This window comes from Piliocolobus tephrosceles, chromosome 18 (genome assembly GCF_002776525.5).
Source record: "Piliocolobus tephrosceles isolate RC106 chromosome 18, ASM277652v3, whole genome shotgun sequence".
Classification (NCBI taxonomy): Eukaryota; Metazoa; Chordata; class Mammalia; order Primates; family Cercopithecidae; genus Piliocolobus; species Piliocolobus tephrosceles.
In genome coordinates this window covers 15,803,469-15,825,966 of record NC_045451.1, presented here as the reverse complement: position 1 = coordinate 15,825,966, position 22,498 = coordinate 15,803,469, and the positions used below count along the sequence as shown (strand labels likewise).

Sequence of the window (22,498 nt, the reverse complement as noted above, 5' to 3'; positions counted from 1 at the left end):
CTCTCCGACAGGGAAAATAACAGGAATACAATCTAGATCAAAGGCATAAAAATACCTTCTTTGATTACCCCAATGCTTAGACAGAAAAAAAAAAAAAAAAAGCTAAGAAATTCAACTCCCTTTTCACGGAATCTAAAGAGAGATGAAAACAAAGTTGAAAGGTGGAAGATCAGCCCTAATGGTAGATATGAGGTTTTTAAGCCCTGAAAGCCCCCAGCTGGAATTGATTCATGTCAGAAAACACGTGCTCTGAGCAGAAAAAGACTGGACAGATTTGGGATCCCTTTTAGTTCTGTGTGATTGATTGTGTAGTTATTTTTATGAGAACCTTGTGGGCAAAATGGGTATTAGGACTATAATTTTAGAACCATGTTTTTTGGTTCTCTTGTCTTGTAGAACGGTTTAGTCTGAAATAAGAGAAGAAATATTCTGTGCTGAAAATGAAGAGAAAATCACTGGCCATAAAGGAATTTCCTCTATCATAAGTGTCATGCAGTCTGCCATCATTGATTGGCAGGGGTATCAACCTGGGGAGGCTGGGCTGTGGATTGCATGGTCAAGACTGGTCTTTGGGAAGCTGGGCTTTTCTCAGAATACTGATTCTGCCTACTACACCCCCCAAACATGATCTGTCTCTAACTCTCATTCCTACCGCTAATCTGTAATTTTTCTTCCCCACTCCTGAATCATAACTCGGCCTCTGAATTCACTTTGGGTAGGGCTGGCTTGTTGCTCCCACCAAGCTTTTAAACTGAAACCACAGAATAACTCTTGCTTGAGTTATTGCTAACTCAATAACTCTTGTGTTTTTTTATGGGACAGGATTTACCTGCTAGTAGATTGCTGAAGCTCCACATAAAAACATATGCTCCATGCAAGAGAGCCCAGAAGATCTTAGGATGAGTCTTCCTCAGGCCAGGAAGCATCTGTCACAGCTGGGATCTTTCCTATTGAGTAGCTTTGCACCATGTGCACGGACACTGGAGATCCCTGGAATTTTGCATATGGCACTGCCAACTTGTTGGGTTGATGGCAATCTCTTTGATAGACAGCTTGTTCTTCTTGAATAGAGGCCAGGCTTGTCAATGTTTTCCCTTAGTAAAACAGAAGGAGGTTAAGAACTGGGTGCAGGGTCAGGCATGGTGGTTCACGCCTGTAATCCCAGCACTTTGGGAGGTTGAGGCAGGGAGAACACGAGGTCAGGAGTTCGAGACCAGCCTGACCAACATGGTGAAACCCTGTCTCCACTATAAATACAAAAATTGCCTGGGTGTGGTGGTGCTTGCCTATAATCCTAGCTACTCAGGAGGCGGAGGCTGCTGTGAGCCGAGATAGCGCCACTGCACTCCAGCCTGTGAGACTCCATCTCAAGATAGATAGATAAATAAATAAATAAATAAATAAATAAATAAATAAATAGAAAAAGAACTGGGTGCTTCTCTAAAAAGCACTGGCCATCTTGGGAGTCTCTGGGGGATCTCATTAAAATTTTTATTTTTATTTTTTAATTTTTAAAATAGAGATCAGGGTCTCACTATGTTGCCCAGGCTGGCCTCAAACTCCTAGACTCAAGAAACCCTCCCACCTCGGCCTTCCAAAGTGCTGGGATTACAGGAATGAGCCACCATGCTGGGCTCTGGGGATTTAAAGAAGCTCTTGATGGACTTCCTTTTCAGGGCTGTACTTTCCAACCAGCAGGTGAAGAGCTGAATCACTAAGGACACAAATGAAAAGGGAGGGGCAAATTATGAAGGCTTTGTATTTCCTTTTGAGGGACGCAGCTCCAGTCTAACTTGCCACACTGTGAACTTCACCACTGGAAAGTAACAAAGGTAAGAGAAATGTTTCTGTACTTTATTATCTCAACTGTGCTTGTTGTCAAAGGGGACAATAAATAAGAGTAAACCATAGCATTTGGACAGGTTGCCTAATGAACCAAATGAAGGGGCAACTAACTTATTATTTAATCGAGTATGACTTTTGCTGATCCCTTGATAAATACATTAGCATATTTTGATGCCATTGATAGTGTGCATTTAAAAATCTTGAGGCAGGCTGACTTGATTTCAGATCTTTGTTTAGTAAAATGGAACTCTGTTGATATTTTCTACTTACTAATCTTCATTCAAAACACAAGCTAGTTATGCATGCTGTGGCCTCTGTGTATTGAAACACTTCTTAGCTCCTTAGAAGATCTTTTTTTTTTTTTTTTTTTTTTTTTTTTTTTTGAGACGGAGTCTCACTCTGTCGCCCAGGCTGTACAGAGGCGCGATCTCGGCTCACTGCAAGCTCCGCCTCCCGGGTTTACGCCATTCTCCTGCCTCAGCCTTCCGAGTAGCTGGGACTACAGGCGCCCGCCACCACGCCCGGCTAGTTTTTTTGTATTTTTAGTAGAGACGGGATTTCACCGTGTTAGCCAGGATGGTGTCTATCGCCTGACCTCTTGATCCGCCCGCCTCGGCCTCCTAAAGTGCTGGGATTACAGGCGTGAGCCACCGCGCCCGGCCAGAAGATCTTAACTTACTATGCTAGCCTTATTAATCACTATGTGTTGGAGACCATTTCTTTCTTTCCCTATCTCTCAGTTTCCTCTTATAGCTTTAACATTAGTCTCCTAAGTAATATATGTATTCTGTACATGCAGGTAAAATATCATGGTTTATGTTTATGTGAACATTCTGAAATTTCTACTATTTTTAGGAATGAGCATATGTGAAATTCACAAAGTTGTAGGGCAGAGAGTGAGACTAAAAGAATAGCTCTGATTTAGGGAAGGAGAGGTAGGTGCTAGATAAGTGGTCATGAGAGAAGAGTCTTGCCAGAGGGGAAGAATGTACCTAGGGTATGGTACAGATTGTAAAATGTGGTGCCTTAGCCACCCTTGGAGATTATTTCCCCCAAGAGGACAGAACCAGACCCTCTGTCTTTTGCAGTCCTTTAGTGTTAGTATCCCTTCAGATAAGATAAGATGTGTTCCCTTCCACATATATCCCAAATAGAGTTCTCTTCTGGAAATCCCTCTTCTCAACCTTGAAGGGCTACAGCGACAGATATCCTTCTTTTCTTCATTTCTGTCATAACAACTTCCAGATGGCACACCTCATTTGCTTGAAGAAGATTTTTTTCTTCCCAAGACACAGCCAACTTTCCCTTATCACATGAGTGGGCTGTTTTGGGGGTCCATATAGATCTTTGATAAAATTCTGGGAGACTTGGGACTTCTGCCTTCCATGAGTTCTGCTTCCCTGAAACGAACTAGGCAACATTAATTAGACTTGAAGTTGTAAAATATCCAGAATATTGGTTTCCCTAACAAGTATTGATTCCTGGGTGAATGTGGAAGACACAGACAATTTCACAGATGAATTTTCTCTGCCCTTAAAGAATATTCAGTGTAGTGAGGAAGACCAACATATTAAATGAACCAAAATCTGTCAATCCATGCATATACACCTCTGCATGTGCAAAGACAGTCACCCAGATGTAGAGGGAATTGTCAATACAACTAGTTAAATATATGATTAACATAGAAATTCCATTGTGAAAGATCTCTGCAAACAGCTAGAAAGGTAGAATTTTGGAAAATGAATGAGGAAAGCCCATTCACTTTGGCACTACATTAATAATACAGTTAAAATTCTGTCTTGCCAATAAACAAAGTTCATTTGATATTTAGCATGTCTATTGGCAAGACAGAGTTTTAATATTATTGATTAGAATTTGAATTATTCTAATTCAAACTATAATACAAAGTTCATTTGAATTAATTATAATTATGTATTGCCAATGATTTTTGAGAAAAACCTGAACCTGAAGTATTCCTTCTTGGTACTATGAGCTCAATGCTTGAAGAGCTGTAAGATCTAACTATGAAGTGAGGCGAACATTATCACTCACCCTGAAAGACTCAAGATTCTGAATAATACACACGTAGTACCTGGCACATACATGAACCCTGTAAGTTAGCCATTTCCTTTACAAAGAAATTCTCACACAGCTGTGTGAGGGAGTAGATGTGCTGATGTTCATCATGGCACTGTTAGTGGTGGCACGAAGAAGGAAACCATTTGGGTATTTGTCATTGGCAAATGAATGGGCAAATGAATATGGTGGAAGCGAAAGAATGGAGCAGTTAGAAGGTATGGACTATATTCCCAGAATAACATGGATGAATCTTAAAAATATAGTACTAAGTGAAAAGTATGTGAAAACTTGTATTTTTTTGTTTTGCTTTGTTTTGTTTTGAGACAGTGTCTTACTCTGTCTCCCAGGCTGGAGTACAATGGTGCAATCACTGCTCATAGCAGCCTTGACCTCCTGGGCTGAAGCAATCCTCCCACCTTAGCCTCCTGAGTAGCTGGGACTGCAGGCATGTGCCATCATGACTGGCTATTTTTTAAATTTTTTTGTAGAGACGGAGTTTTCGCCACATTGCCCAGGCTGGCTTCAGACTCCTGGGTTCAAGGGATCCACCTGCCTCGGCCTCCCGAAGCTTATGTTAAGTATTATCTAACATAACTTCATTTATGAAAATTTAAAAATGCATAAGATGAGGAAATCACTGTTTTACAGAAGCACATATAAATAAAAGAATACGCTTTAAACAAATTATAAGTAGTGTCTGTGGTGGTGGAGAAGAAAGGAAATGAACTGGGTCAAAGGCCATAAGTAAAGAAGAGAATGGCCTTGTAATCCAGTGATGGCTTTTGCCAAGAACCAGAGTATGTGATGACGTCAACCTTGTGTACTTGTGGTTATAAAAGAAGAAACAAACAATAGACAGACTAATAAAAGTGTCTGCCACACAGTAAGTGGCCTATCAGCGTATTCCAAACTCTTTTCTTAGGTGCTCTAGTAACTGCAGGGCTACAATAGCTGTGATATGTGAATAGGCGATTTTATAACAACAACATGATATAAATTTAAGATAAATACATTTACATTACATTCCAGAATGCAACTCCACAAGCTTACTTAATTCACTAAAATGCAGAACATAGTGTGAAGAGCAATTGACTTGGATATACTTCACAATCAGAAGTGCTTTCATTATTAAAGTAACTAAACGAAGGGCTATCAAAGACACTGTCATTACCACAGGTAATCCAGAGAGCTGTATTAAAATCACCTTGAAGGAAAACATTCTGCCAGAGGTACATAGTTGTATTTTAGCAAAATAATATTAGTAAAACCCTTCTGTCATATTTTTAAAAAACTGTCAAGAGCAAAGAAAAGTGTGGTCCAGGCTTGGTGTAGTATAACTGCTGGGTCCTATTACACTGTGTTGGGCTGTCTGAGAACTGAAACGCACAGCATCTACTCCTTAATGATTATTTTAGGGCAACTGGTTTTGATTACAGGATTTGTGAATTTTCCTATGTAAATGTCATGGGCAATTATTTTGAAAGTCCACAAGTGGCATATATTCAGTCCCTTTTAGTCTCTCTCTGCCTGATAAAGGATGAAAGGCATGATGTAAATGTCTAAATCGATGGCAAACAAGGACATATCCCAGAGAACACATCTCCAGAAAGCTCAGCTCAGATATGTACTGACTGGAAATAATATCATTAGTAACTGGGATAAATACGTATTGGCCGGGAAATGTATTGGCCTTTGTCATAGTGTCCTATAGCATATATGCTTAGACTTGGATTCCAAAAGAGGGCAAAGCTGTAGTCTAGAAGATTGGAGGTAAAAGAACCAAATATTTCTGTATCCCAGGTGGACTAAACAAGGGAATAATGCAACTATGCTACAGAACCGTGAATGTGGAGTAAGTGGGCTAATTGGCCCTAGTAAACTAGAGTGTATAGAAAAACCCTTGAAGTGAGTTAGAATTCTTTTAGCTGCAAGTAACAGAAGACTTAACTAAAATGGCTTAAACAATAAGAAAAAAATATTATTTCACATGAAAAGAAATCTCAAGCTAGGGCAGATCCAGGATTGGGTAATCCATTCACTCAATGATGCGTCATCGAGAACGCAAGTTCTGTCCATCCTTCCTCTCTGAAATCCTGGCTTATCCTCTGAAACTACCCTCCTTGTGGTCACAAAATAGCAGCTGCAGTAGTAGACACATGCAGATAACCCAACTGTGAGAGGAAGAAGAGGGATGGTTTCCTCTTGTGGATCTCTTCTTATTGGAAGTCTTTTCCAGAAGCCCTCCAGCAACCTCTCCCGTCTTTCTTGTACAAATTATGGCACCTTCTGACTCCTACACTAGAAACTTGGGACATAGAATTCCCTCAATTGGCTTAGACTAATGCAGGCTTGCTCTTGGGGCCTGAGGAAGGGTGAAGCCTCCTCTGAAGCACATGGCTGCATGAAATCTACATCAAAGGAAGTTCTCTTAGCACAAAACAAGGGAGTGAAAGGGAAGGGCTGAATGGTGGGCAGTCCTTGCTCTAATGTACTATAGAGGGAAGGGAATCAGATAATAAATACATATGTAGCAAGCCCGGTGGTGGTATGTGCTACGGTAATGGAATGGTGGGATGTGGGCTGAGATTTCAAACAGAATGAATGGTCAGGGACAGCCTTAGTAATGAGATGCTATCTGAACAGATATGATTAAACTGCTGGAATGAACCATTGAAATATCTTCGGGAAGAACATCATGGAAGAGGAATAGAGAGTGCAAATGCCCTGAGTTTGAATGTGCTTGTTATGTTGAAGGTATGCAAGGAGGTGACATGGCTAAATTGGAGTGAGCTGGTGGAAGAGTGGTAGGAGATGAGGTCTGACAGGTGGCCAGGGCCAGATCACAGAGGGCCTTGTTGGTCACAGTAAGGACTTTGGCTTCCTCCCTGAGTAAAAGGGAAGACAGTGGAGTTTTTGCGCAGAGGCGTACCTAACTAACTGATACTTAAAAAATACTAGTCTATCAAAGATATCATGGAGAAGGATAAAGACTGGAGTAGAAAGAAGATAGGAGATTATTTAAGCAATTCAGGAGCACCTTTATGCTGTTAAAACTGGGGAGCATGAGAAATGTGCAGATGGGGAATATTTCCAAAGATGGGGAAAACAGGATTTTTTTCACTGATTGAATAAGAATGAGAAAGTACTTAAGGATGATCCCAAGGTTTTTAGCTTGAGAAACTGGAAGAATAGGATTGCCATTTACAGAGGTAAAGAAGGCTGTGAGGGACGCAGGCTGGAGAGAGGAGTTAGAAAACCAAGGATTTGCTTTTGGACGTGTTCAGTTTGAGATATATATTAGGCACCCAAGTGGGGATGTTGAGTAGGCAGTTGGACATATGGGTTTGGAATTCAAGGCAAGCATAAATGCAGGAGCTAATAGCATATTAGTGACATTAGGACATTCCTCCTAATTAGATATTAGGAGGAATGAGGTTGGATGAGATCACCTGGAGTATGAGTGTTCATAGAGAAGAGGTTCAAGATCTGAATTCTGCTTTATTGTGATGTCTAGAGGTTCAAAATTGAGAGCGATTCTGCAAAAGAGACTGAGAAGGAGCAGTCAAGGGGCAGGCTGTGGACCAAGAGAGAATGATGAATCCGAAGTTAAAAGAAGGAAGTGTTTGATGGCAATGAGGCTCCTGAAGAATGAAGTCTCCCTGAGAGCAGAAACTATTCTTGATCATTCTTATATCCATAGCCCTCTACAGTGAGCAATGCTCAATTAATGTTTGTGGAGCTGAATAGAATGAACTCTTCTTTCCTGACATATTCTTGTCCTGAGATAACACATATTCCAGCATCATCTTTTCTTCTCTTGGATTTTCCTTTTCCATTTCTATTTTCATAAACATGATGGCTGTGGCCTCCAGGCTGAGAGCTCTGACCACTTTCTTATGGTAGGACCTACTTGTTAGTATTGTCTTACATTCATGGAGGGATACAGGGAATGAGGTCCCACTGAGGAGATAAAAACATGCTAGAAATTCTGCAAGTGCTGTCAACTTGTTTGTACAAAAATGACTGAGATGGAGATGTTCTCCTCCTGTGACACTGCAAAAGTGGGTAGTCTAGTGGGAAAATATCTTGATTGGCTGATTGTGTGTAGCTCAAGATTTTTTTCTGCACAAATTCCAGGGTGAGGAATGTCTTAAAGTATGGAAATTCAAAATGCAAAGATCCAATTCCTTTTAATTTTTCACTCCAGAGCAATTATAGATTATTTAAAAATGTACACAAATGATTGTAAGATAGATTTTAACCATTGGCTGAAGGAATAGTAAATCTTCTGTTCATTGGAATGTAAAACTAATGTGAATTCCCCTCTCTAGCATTTATGAATTTCTCAGAGTTGTGATAAAGGTATGCAATTTTTCATGAAGCAGTGTGCCCTGATACTTAAACTCATGAAATGCAATAACTGAACTCCAGATACTATCTGTAACTTCAAGTGATGTTCTGAGAATTTTTTTCCTTCTGTTCTCAGGCAGTCATTGGCATAAAAATGGATTCTCTCAGCACAGCTAACGTTGAATTTTGCCTTGATGTGTTCAAAGAGCTGAACAGTAACAACATAGGAGATAACATCTTCTTTTCTCCGCTAAGTCTGCTTTATGCTCTAAGCATGGTCCTCCTTGGTGCCAGGGGAGAGAGTGCAGAGCAATTGGAGAAGGTATGGAATTCCACAGAGATTTGCCCAGGGCCCAGAAGTCTTTCATGCACCCACTCTGGGTCAGCCAAATTAATTCTATCTTTATACCAATAAAATTGCCATCTTGAGAGAGAAAAAAAAAACACATTGAGTAAATCATATTTCTTAAAATTTGATAATGGTTTGATTAATGGAGTATGCTGTAGTGCAAGCAATGTAATACAAGCAACACGTGGTCTCTTTTTTTACTATCAGTGGTATCACAAATAAATCTCTGCAGTTTACTTTTAGGGTCTCTTCATTCAGTGATTTAAACGTGACAGAGTTACTATTATTGTCCTGTAGAAGGTTAAATTTACAATAAACGTAATGCTACTTTAGACATTACCAAGTTAAAAAAATTTTCATGATTATGTTTCAAATTCATAACAGTTAGGAATTGTTATCCACACTTTACAGATTGAAAACTGAGACTCAGAAAGGAAAGGTGACTTTTCAGGTTATATAGGCTAACATTAGAGATTTTCCCATTACATATATTATTATTGCAGTGGAAAGTCTAGAAGAATATCACTTAACAACTCTTAGGATGCTTGCAAATCTTATTATTGTTTGTGCTGGGTACTGTCTTAGTTATCAGCCTAAGAACAGTAGGGACAGAAGGGTCTAGCGGATAAGAGATTAGTCCCTGGAGCCTGACAGTGGTCTGAGGCAAGCGGCTTGATCTCTCTTAAACTTACAGTTTCCCTAACATAAAATGAGGGTAATAGTATCTACTTATAAAGTTTTTGGGAAGGTTAAATAAGATATGTAAAGACTTAGTTCAGGATTTGGAACGCAACATTATTAAATTTAGCTATCACTATTGATTGGTCTTGATCTAAAATAGAAAAATAGATCCTTACAACTGTCAACCTTTATAGACTGTACATTGCTTCTGATGCCAATGGATCCTTTTTTTTTCTTTTTTCTAGGTGCTTCATTTTCATCATACTGTAGACTCATTAAAGCCAGCGTTCAAGGACTCACCTAAGGTATGATGATATTGCTGAGTTGTCAAATGCTCTTTAACCTAAGAGAAGGATGAAATAATTGTCTGAGTGTTGAGTAGAAGAGCTCCTTCTTTTGTCCATGAGGGAACCAGCTATGTGTCCCCCTTTAACCTTCCTGATGATGACTACAGCCTGTGGAGTTTAATATAATAATGATAATGATAATAACAATAGTAAAGTTTCTTAGATTTTATTACCTGATTTATTGCCATCCTTACGGAAGCTTTTTTGTTCCTTTATGGAGGATGCCCTACGTTGAGTCTGCCAGTCTTGTCTATGCAGTGTTAGATTTTTCTGTCTAGAGTGGGGACTGAGAAAGGACCCTGATGCTTGGCCATATAATTATGTGCTGGGAAAATATGGCCTGATGCTTCTCAATCCACACGCTGTGGGACTATGGTCTCTAGTTTTTTCCAGTAGAAGGATTCATTTTGACATCAAAATTATATAGAACTCCTACACGAAAATAGTTCTGTTTGATTGTGATTGGTTGAGAAAATACACAAATGCATATAGACTCACAGAACACCAACTTCACGGAACCCAGCTGACTATTAAAAGTTCAAAGTCCATAGTTTAGAAACATTTGCTTTAGGGAATGCTTTAGGGAATATAGGCGTGTTCCCTATAATGTCTGTAAATTCTTAGCCATCTTTCAAATGCAACAAAGCTGCAGCTTAGCAGAATTGTTACCACTGAGAAGCAAATTAGTGTGTGAACTAAGTGCAGTGAAGGGCTGAGGTATTTGATCAAATGACTACATGAAAAATGGAGACGTAGAAAAAAGTGTGAAAGAGAAGAGAAACAATTCTGTAAGTACAAGGGCAGCAATAACACTGGAATTATTGCCCTGAATACCCCACTAGGATCTGTTTATTTACGAAAACTACCTTTGAATTAAATCGTTAGGACCACAAGTACACATGTATTATTGCAGTAACTTACAATTCTGCACACAGACTGCAACTAAAGTTACAGAGTGGTGAAATTAACGTGCTAGCGAAAATTCAAAGAAGAAAATGCTTTAAACTAATTTCCTTGTATTCACAGCCCTTTTATTCAGAGGCAAACACCTTGCTCTCTAGATAGTTATCATTCTCCAATGGCAAAAATCAAACAATTTAATACACCATTCTTTGTTTACTAATGCTTCAGTGCAGCCAAGCCGGAAGAATTCATTCCGAGTTTGGTGTCTTATTCTCTCAAATCAACCAGCCAGACTCTAACTATACCCTCAGCATTGCCAACAGTCTCTACGGGACAAAGACAATGGCATTCCATCAGGTAAGTCCATTTGGAAGAATGGTCAACAACTTTCTTGGCATCCTCTGAATTTCATACCACAAAATTGATGAAGAGTGAGAACAGTCACATGACGTTTATCATTAAGAGATTGAATTTAAGCTGACTTAGAGTTTCAGTGAAATGGATTTATTGAAACTCTCATGTAAAGTTATAAAATATTACATAAAAATGGCTTCTTCAAGATCGCTAATGCTGTCCAAGAACCAAGGCCAGGGATGAAGCACAAAACAAAGTAGGTAAGAATCATCCCTGTGGACCAGAAGATAAACAAAACCAATTTTTCATATCATTTTCAGAAGTTCTTAATAGTGGAGTATCAAGAAGTAGTCAAAATTACATTGGACTGTGAGCCAAGAGGCAGGAGTTCTGCTTCCATTTAGAATACATAACTTTGGGCAAGTCACTTCTATCTTTAAAATGAGAGGATTAGGCTTAGTTCTTTGTAGCTCCAATATTCTAACACCATTTATGCCCTTTCCCAACACCATGATCTTATGTAGTTTTATTGAGTATTTACTCTGTGCCAGTCATTCTGCTTAGCTCATTACAGGCATTATCTCCCATAATCCTCACATTGTGCTAAGATATGGGTATAAAATTTCCATTAATTCTGCAGACAGTGAAGCAGATTCTGAAAAGTCAGGCTGACAAGAGTCACAGAGATATTTGAATGGCAAAACCTGGATTTGACCCCTATCCAAATCCATCTTCCTGTTTTTAATTGCTACAACATCCTGCTGTGATTGAGGTGAAATGCAAGCTTTTGTTTGAGTAGGGTTATTTAAATGCCGTCTGCGTGAAGCTGGATGAAACCATGAGTTTCTAATGTTCTTCCCTGGCCTGGTAGATCAGGTTATGTCTTGGATATGACGAGCTTCTGATAGTCAGAATATTTGCAACTTGTGGTAGGTATTATAGACATTTAGAGGGTATTTTCTTTTACGCCCTGGAAGCATATAGGGAATGATGTATGGAGAGTGTCTAGAGTGGCAGGGCTTAACAATCATGGTCCTTCGAGTTGGGATGCCCACTCTTGTGACTTCGCCTTCTCAAAACAGTGACCCAGACATAACAGTAGGTAAATGTGGATTTGGGATGATCATTATGGCATCTGTTCCTGAAGTGAGAAGGTCCTCATTAGCATCATGAAGATTGTCTTGAACTATGTCATGAGAGGGACCTTGTTATTTCAGGATTCTGGCTGGAAAAACATCCATCTCCTGGGCTATGGAGAGTTACTTAAGGTTGTTTCAACCACAATTGGATCCAGCTCAGGACAAGATTCATTCTGAGGCCCAGATTTTGCTCGTAGTTTATCAGAGGAACGTACCCCCAATAATTCAACATAGGTTCTTTTCTGTTTTCCCTAAGTGTTGGGTGGTCTGAGAAATAAAGGGAAAGAGGACAAAAGAGAGAAATTTTAAAGCTGGGTGTCTGGAGGAGACATCACATGTTGGTAGGTCTGTGAAGCCCCCAAAGCTGCAAAACCAGCAATTTTTTATTAGTGATTTTCAAAGGGGAGGGAATGTACGAATAGGGTGTGGGTCACAGAGATCACATGCTTCACAAGGCAATAAAATATCACAAGGTAAATGAGGGCAGAGCACCCGGGTGAAATTAAAATTGCTAATGAAGTTTCAGGCACACATTGCCGTTGACAACATCTTATCAGGAGACAGAGTTTGAGAGCAGACGACCCATCTGACTAAAATTTACTAGGTGGGAATTTCCTCATCCTGATAGGCCTGGGAGCACTACGGGGGGATGAGGCTTATTTCATCTCTTATCTGCAACCATATAAGACAGACATTCCCAGAGCGGCCATTTCAGAGACCTCCCCCTAGGAATACATTCTCTTTCTCAGGGCTGTTCCTTGCCGAGAAAGAGAATTCAGCAATATTTCTCCTATTCGGTTTTGAAAGAAGAGAAATATGACTCTGTTCCTCCCGGCTTTCAGGCAGCCAGACCTAATGGTTATCTCCCTTGTTCCCTGAACATCGCTGTTATCCCGTTCTTTTTTCAAGGTGCCCAGATTTCATATTGTTTAAACACACATGCTTTATGAACAATTTGTGCAGTTAAATCATCACAGGGTCCTGAGGCGACATACATCCTCAGCTCACGAAGATGATGGGATTAAGAGATTAAAGACAGGCACAGGAAATCACAAGAGTATTGATCAGGGAAGTGATAAATGTCCATGAAATCTTCACAATTTATGTTCAGAGATTGCAGTAAAGACAGGCATAAGATATTATAGAAGTATTAATTTGGGGAACTAATAAATGTCCGTGAAATCTTCACAATTTATGTTCTTCTGTCACAGTTTCAGCAGGTCCCTCCATTCGGGGTCCCTGCCTTCCCACAACATTAGTTAAGCTTTGTTTTTCTTCTATGCGGGGCACATCTTCCATATTTCGAAGTCTTGTATCATTCTATTCAGTTCATGTTGGGGCATTGGGTCCCACTGTGCTGTGGAGGTATGCTCCTGAGGTCTCAGGAATTGCATCATGGTAAACTCATTTGGGTCCATGTAGATATCACTGTGGTCTTGACAGAAAGACAACAGAAAGTCTTCAGTTCTATAGAAATCTAGGGCCACGGGTGGTCATCAATAGTTGCTCCAGAATGCTACATAGGAGGGGCTTGGGAGTAAGGATTTTTGGTTAAAAGAAAGGGTAAGTTCTTTATATTGAGTTTGCACACCACTTTCACTTGGATAATATGTTATAGGTGAACGAAATAATAAATTCCTTAAGATATTTTTGCTCACACTTTATATAAATTTGACAGAAATGCCAACTATTTACATCAGAGAATGTTTTTATTATTAATTATATTTATGGCAGCTTGTGAGGAGATTGATACATATCATGGGAACAACCTTCTGTTAGACCTCAGGAAAGCAAGTCACTTAACCACTCTTCTTCTCAGTTCTCCTGTCTATAATCTGAGAGCAGTAGCTTCCATGTCTACTTTGAAGAGGAAAGAGTAGGAATAGAGTCAGAAGGTGCTCATTGTATTGCAATTTGTCATTTTGCTTTGAACACTTTAAAACTAAGACAGCCAATCATATGACAGAAGTAACAACAAAACATTTCTGAACATTCTTTTTGGAAGGGTTTCAGATTTTGTTAAATTTATTTATTTCATTAAAAATAAGTACATATGCATTCTGCTTCCTCTCAGACTTATTTATAGGAACTGCTTTTTTCTCTGCATTAGAATTTTAGAATACATCGAGCTATAGATTTTGTTTTCCTTACACTGCTTTTGAATTGTTGTTCAATTATCATGTCTTTTATAGCAATATTTAAGCTGTTCTGAGAAATGGTATCAAGCCAGGTTGCAAACTGTGGATTTTGAACAGTCTACAGAAGAAACGAGGAAAACAATTAATGCTTGGGTTGAAAACAAAACTAATGGTAAGGATAAGTCAACAGGTGTCTCTAAATTCTGTGTTGTATTGATAAGCAATCTGAGTCCACTTGCTAACGAGGAAGCTGGCTGAAGTCCGCACCTGACATAGGCAGATCAGCAAGAAAGGAATGGGGCCATATTTCGGAATACCCTTTACAATCAGTTGTTCTAGAATATATACAAAGTGACTCTGAATGAACACCATTTCTATTTCATAAATGTATGGTGCATTCTGCAATTAAAATTAATTAAATTTAAATTTACTTTTCACAATTAAAAACCCATATATATTGCTAAATATTTCTTAAATGGCACATTTAATATTTGGTACCAAGGATATATTCATTTTTATTTAGAAACATTTGGGTAAGGAAAAATTTAAGGATATACAAAAGTAGAGAGAATACATAGTGAACCCTATATACCCATCACTCAATTGCAACATTTCTCACTAATGGCTGGCCTTATTCATGTAATCTTTCATCCTTTCTCCAACACCTCTTTAAGATTATATTGTAGCAAATTCTAGATATTATATCATTTTCCTACACATACTTCACTTTGTTTTTCTAAAAAATATGGACAATTTTAATACAACCACTACAGTATTATTACATCTGAAAAATTAAAAATAATCATTTCATGTTAAATATTCAGTGTGTTTTCATTTTTCCCCAGCTGGCTCTTTTATTTTCTTGTTTGAATCAGGAACCAAATAACGTTGACATATCACAATTAGCTAATACATCCCTTAAATCTTGATTTTAAAAATAAACTTTATGATTTAAATATACATACATATAGAAAAGTAAATTATTGTATGTGTGCTGTTTGATAAATTATCACAAAGTGAATATACTCATGATTCACTACTCAGGTCAGCAAAATAAGACATTAGTTATCAGAAAGAGGCACTGCAAGGGCCCCCTTAAATCCTCTTCTAGAAATAAGCCCTTTTTTCCCCAAACGTTAAGGTTCCTCTGACTTCTGTTACCACTTATTAGTTCTGCCTGTTTTTAAATCTCATGTAATTGGAATCATAAATTATGTGGGTTTTTTAAGGCCAATATATGTTTGTGAGATTCATCCACATAGTTACACATTGCATGATTTGTTCATTTTTATTAGTATGTATTTCATTCTCAGAATATTCTAAATATACTTACCCATTTTACTGTTAATAAATACTTCGGACATTTTTAGTTTGGATCCCTTATCAATAGTGCTGCTGTGAATATTTTTGATACATATCTCTGATACACATATGTATGCACTTTTATTGGGTGTATGTATACCTTGGAATGGAATTGCTGGTCATAAGGCATATATACATTCAATTGTAGTAGATGCCAAGCAACTTTCTTAAGTGGTTGTGTCAATTTATTTGCCCAAACAAGAAATGAGAATTTCAATTGTTTCTCCTTCTTGTCAACACTTGGTAGTGTAAGGCTTGTTAACTTTAGCCACTGTAGTTATTTTAATTTGCATTTCCTTTATGAATTACATGGTTGAACAATTTTTCATATGCTGCATATCCTCTTTTGTGAAGTTTCTGTTTAAATCTTTTGCCCACCTGTAAGAATGGTTTGTCTGTTGTTTTTTTTTTTCTGATAAATTTTTAGGAGTTCTTTGCACATACTGGATACCTATGTTGCAAGTAACTTCTACTATTTTGCATCTTATCTTTCCTATCTCTTAGTGATGTCTTAGATGAATGGAAGTTTCTAATTTCAAAGGAATAAAATTTATGATCTTTTCCTTTGTAGTTAGTGTCTTTGCACACATTTTTTGGATGATTTTAAAGAAATCTTGTCGTGAAAATATTTTCTAGTTCATGAAAATATTTTCATATGTTATTTTCTAGAAGTTTTATTGTTTTATTAAAGTCAGGGTTCATTTTAAAATTAGTTTCATTCCACGTGGACGTCTAATTTATATGGCATTATTTATTGAATAAAGAATCCTTCCATTATCACACTGCAATGTAAATTTTATCATAAATTAGATGACCATATCTGTGTGAATCTGCTCCTGGGTTTTCCATTCTCTTTCATTCGTCAATTTGTTTATTCTCATGATGATGCCACAATTATAGTAGCTTTATAAGTCTTGGAAGCTAGAAGTATAATCCCTCCAATGTTGATCCTCTTCTAAGGTTGCCTTGCCAAATCTTGATCCTTCATATTTCCATATACATTTTAAAATTAGCTTGTTAACTTCCATAGAATGTATCAGTTGAAATTTTAATAGAATTTACATAGAATCTATAGATTTGGAGAGAAAATACATCTTTATTCAAACTCTAATCCATGACCATGAAATTTACCTTTACACAGGTCTTCTTTAATTTTTTCTTTTGGTAACATTTTGTATTTTCCTATGTTGAAGTTTTGTGCATTTTTTGATAAACGGATTCTAGGTGGTATTTGAGGTGTTTGGTGAATTTTAGCTGGTATCTATTATTTTGGTTTATTTGTTGTTGATGTATAAGTATATACTTTACTTTTGTATATTAACACTGCTGAATTCACTTAATAATTCTAGTTTAGCTTTATATTATTTTAGATTTCTTTTAGCATAAAGAAAATGTTTTCTAATATATTTGTCTCCCATTATATCACTTAACAGTGATGAGCTCTCAATAGTATCTTTTTGATTGAGGAACTGACAGATGTCAAGTTTAGTAATAGGTGACCAGATTAACATATGTATCTATTCTATTATTCGTATTAAGTCAGAAAATGCTTTGAAAGGTGTACGTATTTTTTCATATCTGTCAATTTACTTAGCACAGTGGTGTAAAAATATGCCTCATCTCTTGTGCTAACTCTAATCCACTGGTAGTCGCTGCTTGGAAAATCTGTATTGAGAGTCTGAGGCTTAAACTTAGGTTACTTGAAAAAGCCCACAATTGAGGTGGTAGACACTAACTCTGTGACAGTAGAGATTTTTGTCTCTTTAGTTTTGTGTTATAGTCTGAGTTTAGTGCTACAGTGTTTAGAACAGTGCCCAGAATCTAGAAAATGCCCTAAATTCTTTTGGCATGAATGAAAAGATGATTAGTGTTGTCTGCCATGGGTGTGCATTAGGGATTCACATGTTATATATTTATGTAGAATATTAATGTTATTTCATCATTTGTTTATATCTTTATTTACTGTTTCAACCAAAAATATACATTGTACACTTAAGGTTAGGTATTGCTATCACATGCTAGGATTGTGTTAGGTCTAGAAATTCAATGAAAATTAAAACTTTCATGAAGCTTAAAGCTGATGTTCAGGTATTCCTGTGTTTCATATTGTATAACAGATTACATTCCAAAAAGGTTTTATAAATTGCAATATACCAAAATGCACTAAGAGGGCTGGATGTTTAATTTTGATCAGTTTTATTTACCAAGCAATTCCTGGTATAATTTTATGAATCTTGATTTTCAGATACGTGTTTACTTCAAGTGCTTTTGTATACATATTTGTAATACACTAATTGTAGTGCATTGAAAGAATAAGTATTTTAAAATACTTAACATATTTGCATGTAGTGAAGTGCTGGTAAGCATAAAGTCTTGTAAATATTAAAAGTAAGCCACAAGAAATTATTACATAATATTTAAATAAGCAGTAATATATAAGAAATCACTCGATATAATGAGGCGTAAGACAAATTGATCCATCATGAATATACTGGCTACTTCCTGGATGCCGTCTTCTGGTTAAATAACAAAGCATTAAATATTCCCTGAAATAAACTTCCTTTGACAAAGAAGGCTCCGTGGCCAGGAGATGAAAGGAGTTCTGGTATCTCAAATTTACAATTAGTCTTAAAAAAGAAATGGCTCTAAATTTCTCATGACTCTTCACCTCTCTATCATCAGGAAGTTCAAATCCAAATACAATTATCTTATTTTTTACACAAGGAAAAGTCACAAATCTCTTTGGAAAGGGCACAATTGACCCTTCGTCTGTAATGGTCCTGGTGAATGCCATATATTTCAAAGGACAATGGCAAAGTAAATTTCAAGAAAGAGAGACAGTTAAAAGTCCTTTTCAGCTAAGTGAGGTAAGTATTTTATTTTCAGACTGATGACAAATGTTGGAGAATACAGTAATCATTTAAGGACAACTTAGAAAGATTTAGTGATTTAGTGAAAATATTGGTCTAGGTTTCTGTTGGTTCTTTTATTGTATTTTCTACACATTTTAATTTTTCCTCTATTAAGTGACAATAACTTTTATCACAGAGCACCCAACTGGAGACTTGGGATACTAAGATTCTCTGGCAGAGAAGAAAACCCATTCTTTTCTTAATATTCTATTGGTTTATTCTTTCCATGTACACTATGGTTATTTTCTCCGGCAGCACCCTAAAGTTATCTGTGTTATTTTTTTTTTTCTAGAGAGTTTCTTGAGGAAAGATTAAAAAGAAAATGATTTAATGCTGTATCCTTTTTTTTTCCACTAAAGTCATGTTAGCTAGAAATCCTGACTTTGCTTTTGGTAGACCAAGCTATCTATATATATTATTAGAACAATTCAGTCTCTAACCCTGACTTATTTTAAATTAAAGAAATGGATAACTTTTGCAAAGGGAAGTAATAAGGAATCTACTTTGTAGTTTCTATTTTACCTATGCCTTTAGAGTGTTCATGTAGATATCCATGTTATTCAAGGTAATCAGTATACACACATGTGCGCTCACATATGTCACTATATATACTACCTAATTATAATCCTTTTCTTCTTCACAGGGTAAAAATGTAACTGTGGAAATGATGTATCAAATTGGAACATTTAAACTGGCCTTCCTAAAGGAGCCGCAGATGCAAGTTCTTGAGCTGCCCTACGTTAACAACAAATTAAGCATGATTATTCTGCTTCCAGTAGGCACAGCTAATGTGAAAGAGGTAAAATTATAAGAATGCTAGAATGCAGTTAAAGCATGTGTGCATGTTCACACACACACATGCACACACACACACACAGTGTATCATGACATTAGTGTAGTCATTGATTCACAATCTAAGCCTCAGTGGGATTGCCCCAGGGGCTGTGAAAGTAGCAGGGAGACACATGGCCTCTGCCTTTCAGAACAATGTGTTTATGGAGAACAAGCTATTCTTACATGAGAAAGGCACATGGAGGCGGAAGTGATGTTTTGTACAAATACACACAAGTACTGGTTGGTTGCTAGTCGGGGGACATCTTTCTACAGTAATGAAGTTATAATGCTATTTGGGCTCCTAGTGTGCAGAAATCTGATTAAGCCAGTGTACCCTCAGGGGCAGTATTTCTGAGCCAATTGTAATGTACTTTCACGGGCTAACCATTTTTTAACATATCAGCTTTGTGGAGAAATGGGCATCACATCCATTAAGTAGTGGTCATGGCAGTGAAAGGAGTTTGGATCCATCCCCCTTTCCCCAGCTGCAGCCAAAGCTGTCCAGGACAGAGCAGGCTGCGCTTCTGACAGCTGAACTTCTGGCAGCCTGCAAAGCTGACACACATGTGGATGGTATGGCCCAACAGTTAGGGGCTTCTAAGCCAGGGAGTGCTGGCTTGAGACAAAAACACTGTGGCACAGATGAGCAAGGTGTGGGTGTGTGTTGGGTGGTAGGGAAGGCTTCCGGAAAGAGCAGGGTCAGGATGTACGCATTTGGCTTCAGAAGTGAGACGCGTGCCAATTGAGAGGGTGCTGTAGTAACAGAAGTGCAGCTGTGGCCATGAGAACAGGTATGCTTATGGTTGTGGCCAAGTCAGAGGGAATCAGGTCCCTGAGGGCCTGTGGTTGACTGGAGTGAAAGACATTTGGAAGCATAAAGCAGTTTGGGAGCAGTTTAGACTCTGCAGAAAGTTTTCTGGAAGTAGACTTTGGGATTAGAATGAAGGGGTTAGAAAGGATTTCCTAGTAGAACAATTTCAGTCCGAGCCTTGCTGGATGAACAGGAGGATCACAGGGGCCCTGCTAAACTGAGCAGAGCAAAGAGCAGTGCAAATGCCTTAGAAGTAGCACAGCGTGAGCTGTGGCATGAAGTCATGGTGTCTTGGATACAGGCAGAAAAGGACAAAAGGAAAAGACACTTTGGAAGAAAAATCACCTTTATTTTATGGTGGATCATATATTGTCATGGTAGGCAGCAGTTGTCAAAACTGTTTTAAATTATCAGATTAAAAAGATGGGATGTGACACAGCATGGTGGTTTGGAGCTGTGGACAGGGCTGGCTGGAGAGTTCAATGCCCAAGGGAGGCATTTGAAAGATTCAGAAACAAATGATGAAACTGGACGGAGAAAATGAGAAGTCAGCGTGCTGAGGCTGCTTTGGGAAACCTGAGCATTGATGTGGGAGCTGACATGCTGGGCAGAGGCACAGGTGGCCCAGAGTTCAGCTTCAGGAGCAGCTACCAGAGACAGGGACAGAGAAGGACACGAGAAGATGAAAGCTATCAGAATTCATGGGGATCCTGGCATCAGGGATGCCAAACGAGAATCACACTTATAAAGGAAGGTGTCGTGAAATGTTTCAGATATGAGAACCAAGAAGAAATGGTTGAGTCCATCCATGAAACAGGACCATGACAACTTCACAGGCGATAGTGGGAGAAGTGCAGTGAAGCATGTGTGCTGAGGGAATTGAGGGAAAAGACTGTAGGATACCTACTTGAGAAGCTTAATTATGAAATTTAGAGGAGAAACAGATGACAGAAAAGGGAAAATGTGGCTAATGGCATAATTTTGTTCCCAGGTAAGTAGACTGTACTAAAGGTAGAAAAAGTGATGAAGTTGAAACACTCACACTGAGAATTATAAAAACATATGACATTTAATGTAGAGGTCATGTGTTTGACTCGTGGGATTGTCTGTGTTTTGTCTCTTAGATAGAAAAGCAGCTGAATTCGAGCACGTTTCATGAGTGGACCAGCTCTTCTAACATGATGGAAAGAGAAGTTGAAGTACATCTCCCCCGATTCAAACTTGAAATTAAGTATGAGCTAAATTCCCTGTTAAAATCTCTAGGGGTGACAGATCTCTTCAACCAGGTCAAAGCTGATCTTTCTGGAATGTCACCAACCAAGGGTCTATATTTATCAAAAGCCATCCACAAGTCACACCTGGATGTCAGCGAAGAGGGCACGGAGGCAGCAGCAGCCACTGGGGACAGCATCGCTGTAAAAAGCCTACCCATGCGAGCTCAGTTCAAGGCGAACCACCCCTTCTTGTTCTTTATAAGGCACACTCATACCAATGTAATTTTATTCTGTGGCAAGCTTGCCTCTCCCTGATCAGATGGGGGTGAGCAAGTGTCAGAGTTGTAGATGAGGTGCAGAAACAATCCTGTGACTTTCCCATGGCCAAAAAGCTCACATCTCACACACCTCTGTGCCTCAGTTTGCTCATCTGCAAAACAGGTGTAGGATCTCTTCCAATAATTTCATGAATTGTGAAGCTAAGGCTTTGTTAATCATAGAATAAGGTGGATTTATGCAGAAAGCTTTCTGGCTTTCTTATCTGTGGTGTCTCGTTTGATTGCTGTCCAGTGACATGATCAAGTCAATGAGTAAAATTTTAAGGGATTAGATTTTCTTGACTTGTATATATTTGTGAGATCTTGAATAAGTGACCTGACATCTCTGCTTAAAGAAAACCAGCTGAAGGGCTTCAACTTTGCTTGGATTTTTAAATATTTTCCTTACATGTGTAAATAGAATGTGGTGAGTTTTAGTTCAAAATTCTGTGTTGAGAATAATAAATGCATGGAATACCTTAAAGCTCTGTGAAGACTTGTAACATATGGCAGCAATCAAATGGCTTATAAAAAGATACTTTGAACGTGGAGAAGTCTAATTCAGTCAATATTTCAGTGGAATTTTTGGCCAATTGCTTGAATTGAATTGAATCGAATTATACTACTGAATTGAACAACAGATTTTCTCCTCCTCCTTCTCCTCCTCTTCCTTCTTCCTTCTCCTCCTCCTCATCTTTTTCCCCTTCTTTCCCTTTTTCCCCCTCTTCCCCCTCTTCCCCCTCTTCTCCCTCCTTCTCCTCCTCCTCCTCCTTTTTCCACTTCTTCTTCTTCCTCTTCCTCCTCCTCCTCCTCTAGTTCTTCTTCTTCTTCTTCTTCTTCTTCTTCTTCTTCTTCTTCTTCTT

The 22,498-nt window shown here is 38.3% G+C and overlaps 1 protein-coding gene across 4 annotated transcripts; it reads left to right on the top strand.

The window, feature by feature from the left end:
• Positions 1 to 1,124: 1,124 nt before the first annotated feature.
• LOC111528451 (serpin B11) lies at positions 1,125 to 22,119 on the top strand. Of its 4 annotated transcripts, XM_023195193.1 has the most exons (9): positions 1,125 to 1,198; positions 1,677 to 1,832; positions 8,411 to 8,596; positions 9,550 to 9,609; positions 10,783 to 10,911; positions 14,240 to 14,357; positions 18,272 to 18,414; positions 19,103 to 19,258; positions 21,229 to 22,119. In XM_023195193.1, exons 3-9 carry the CDS (start codon positions 8,429 to 8,431, stop codon positions 21,631 to 21,633), a joined length of 1,179 nt encoding a protein of 392 aa, XP_023050961.1. In that variant the 5' UTR covers positions 1,125 to 1,198; positions 1,677 to 1,832; positions 8,411 to 8,428; the 3' UTR covers positions 21,634 to 22,119. The 4 variants fall into 4 exon arrangements, with proteins under 4 accessions (XP_023050961.1, XP_023050965.1, XP_023050963.1 ...); XM_023195197.2 differs by lacking the exons at positions 1,125 to 1,198; positions 14,240 to 14,357 and having other exon boundaries at positions 1,786 to 1,832; XM_023195194.1 differs by lacking the exons at positions 1,125 to 1,198; positions 1,677 to 1,832 and having other exon boundaries at positions 8,406 to 8,596.
• The last annotated feature ends 379 nt before the right edge of the window (positions 22,120 to 22,498 follow it).

Excerpts from the sequence above, each read along its gene's own strand:
- LOC111528451 (XM_023195193.1), top strand. The coding sequence starts at position 8,429 with ATGGATTCTCTCAGCACAGCTAACGTTGAATTTTGCCTTGATGTGTTC. Across the intron at positions 8,597-9,549 it reads GTGCAGAGCAATTGGAGAAG|GTGCTTCATTTTCATCATAC; the intron begins GTATGGAATTCC and ends TCTTTTTTCTAG. Across the intron at positions 9,610-10,782 it reads CGTTCAAGGACTCACCTAAG|TGCAGCCAAGCCGGAAGAAT; the intron begins GTATGATGATAT and ends CTAATGCTTCAG.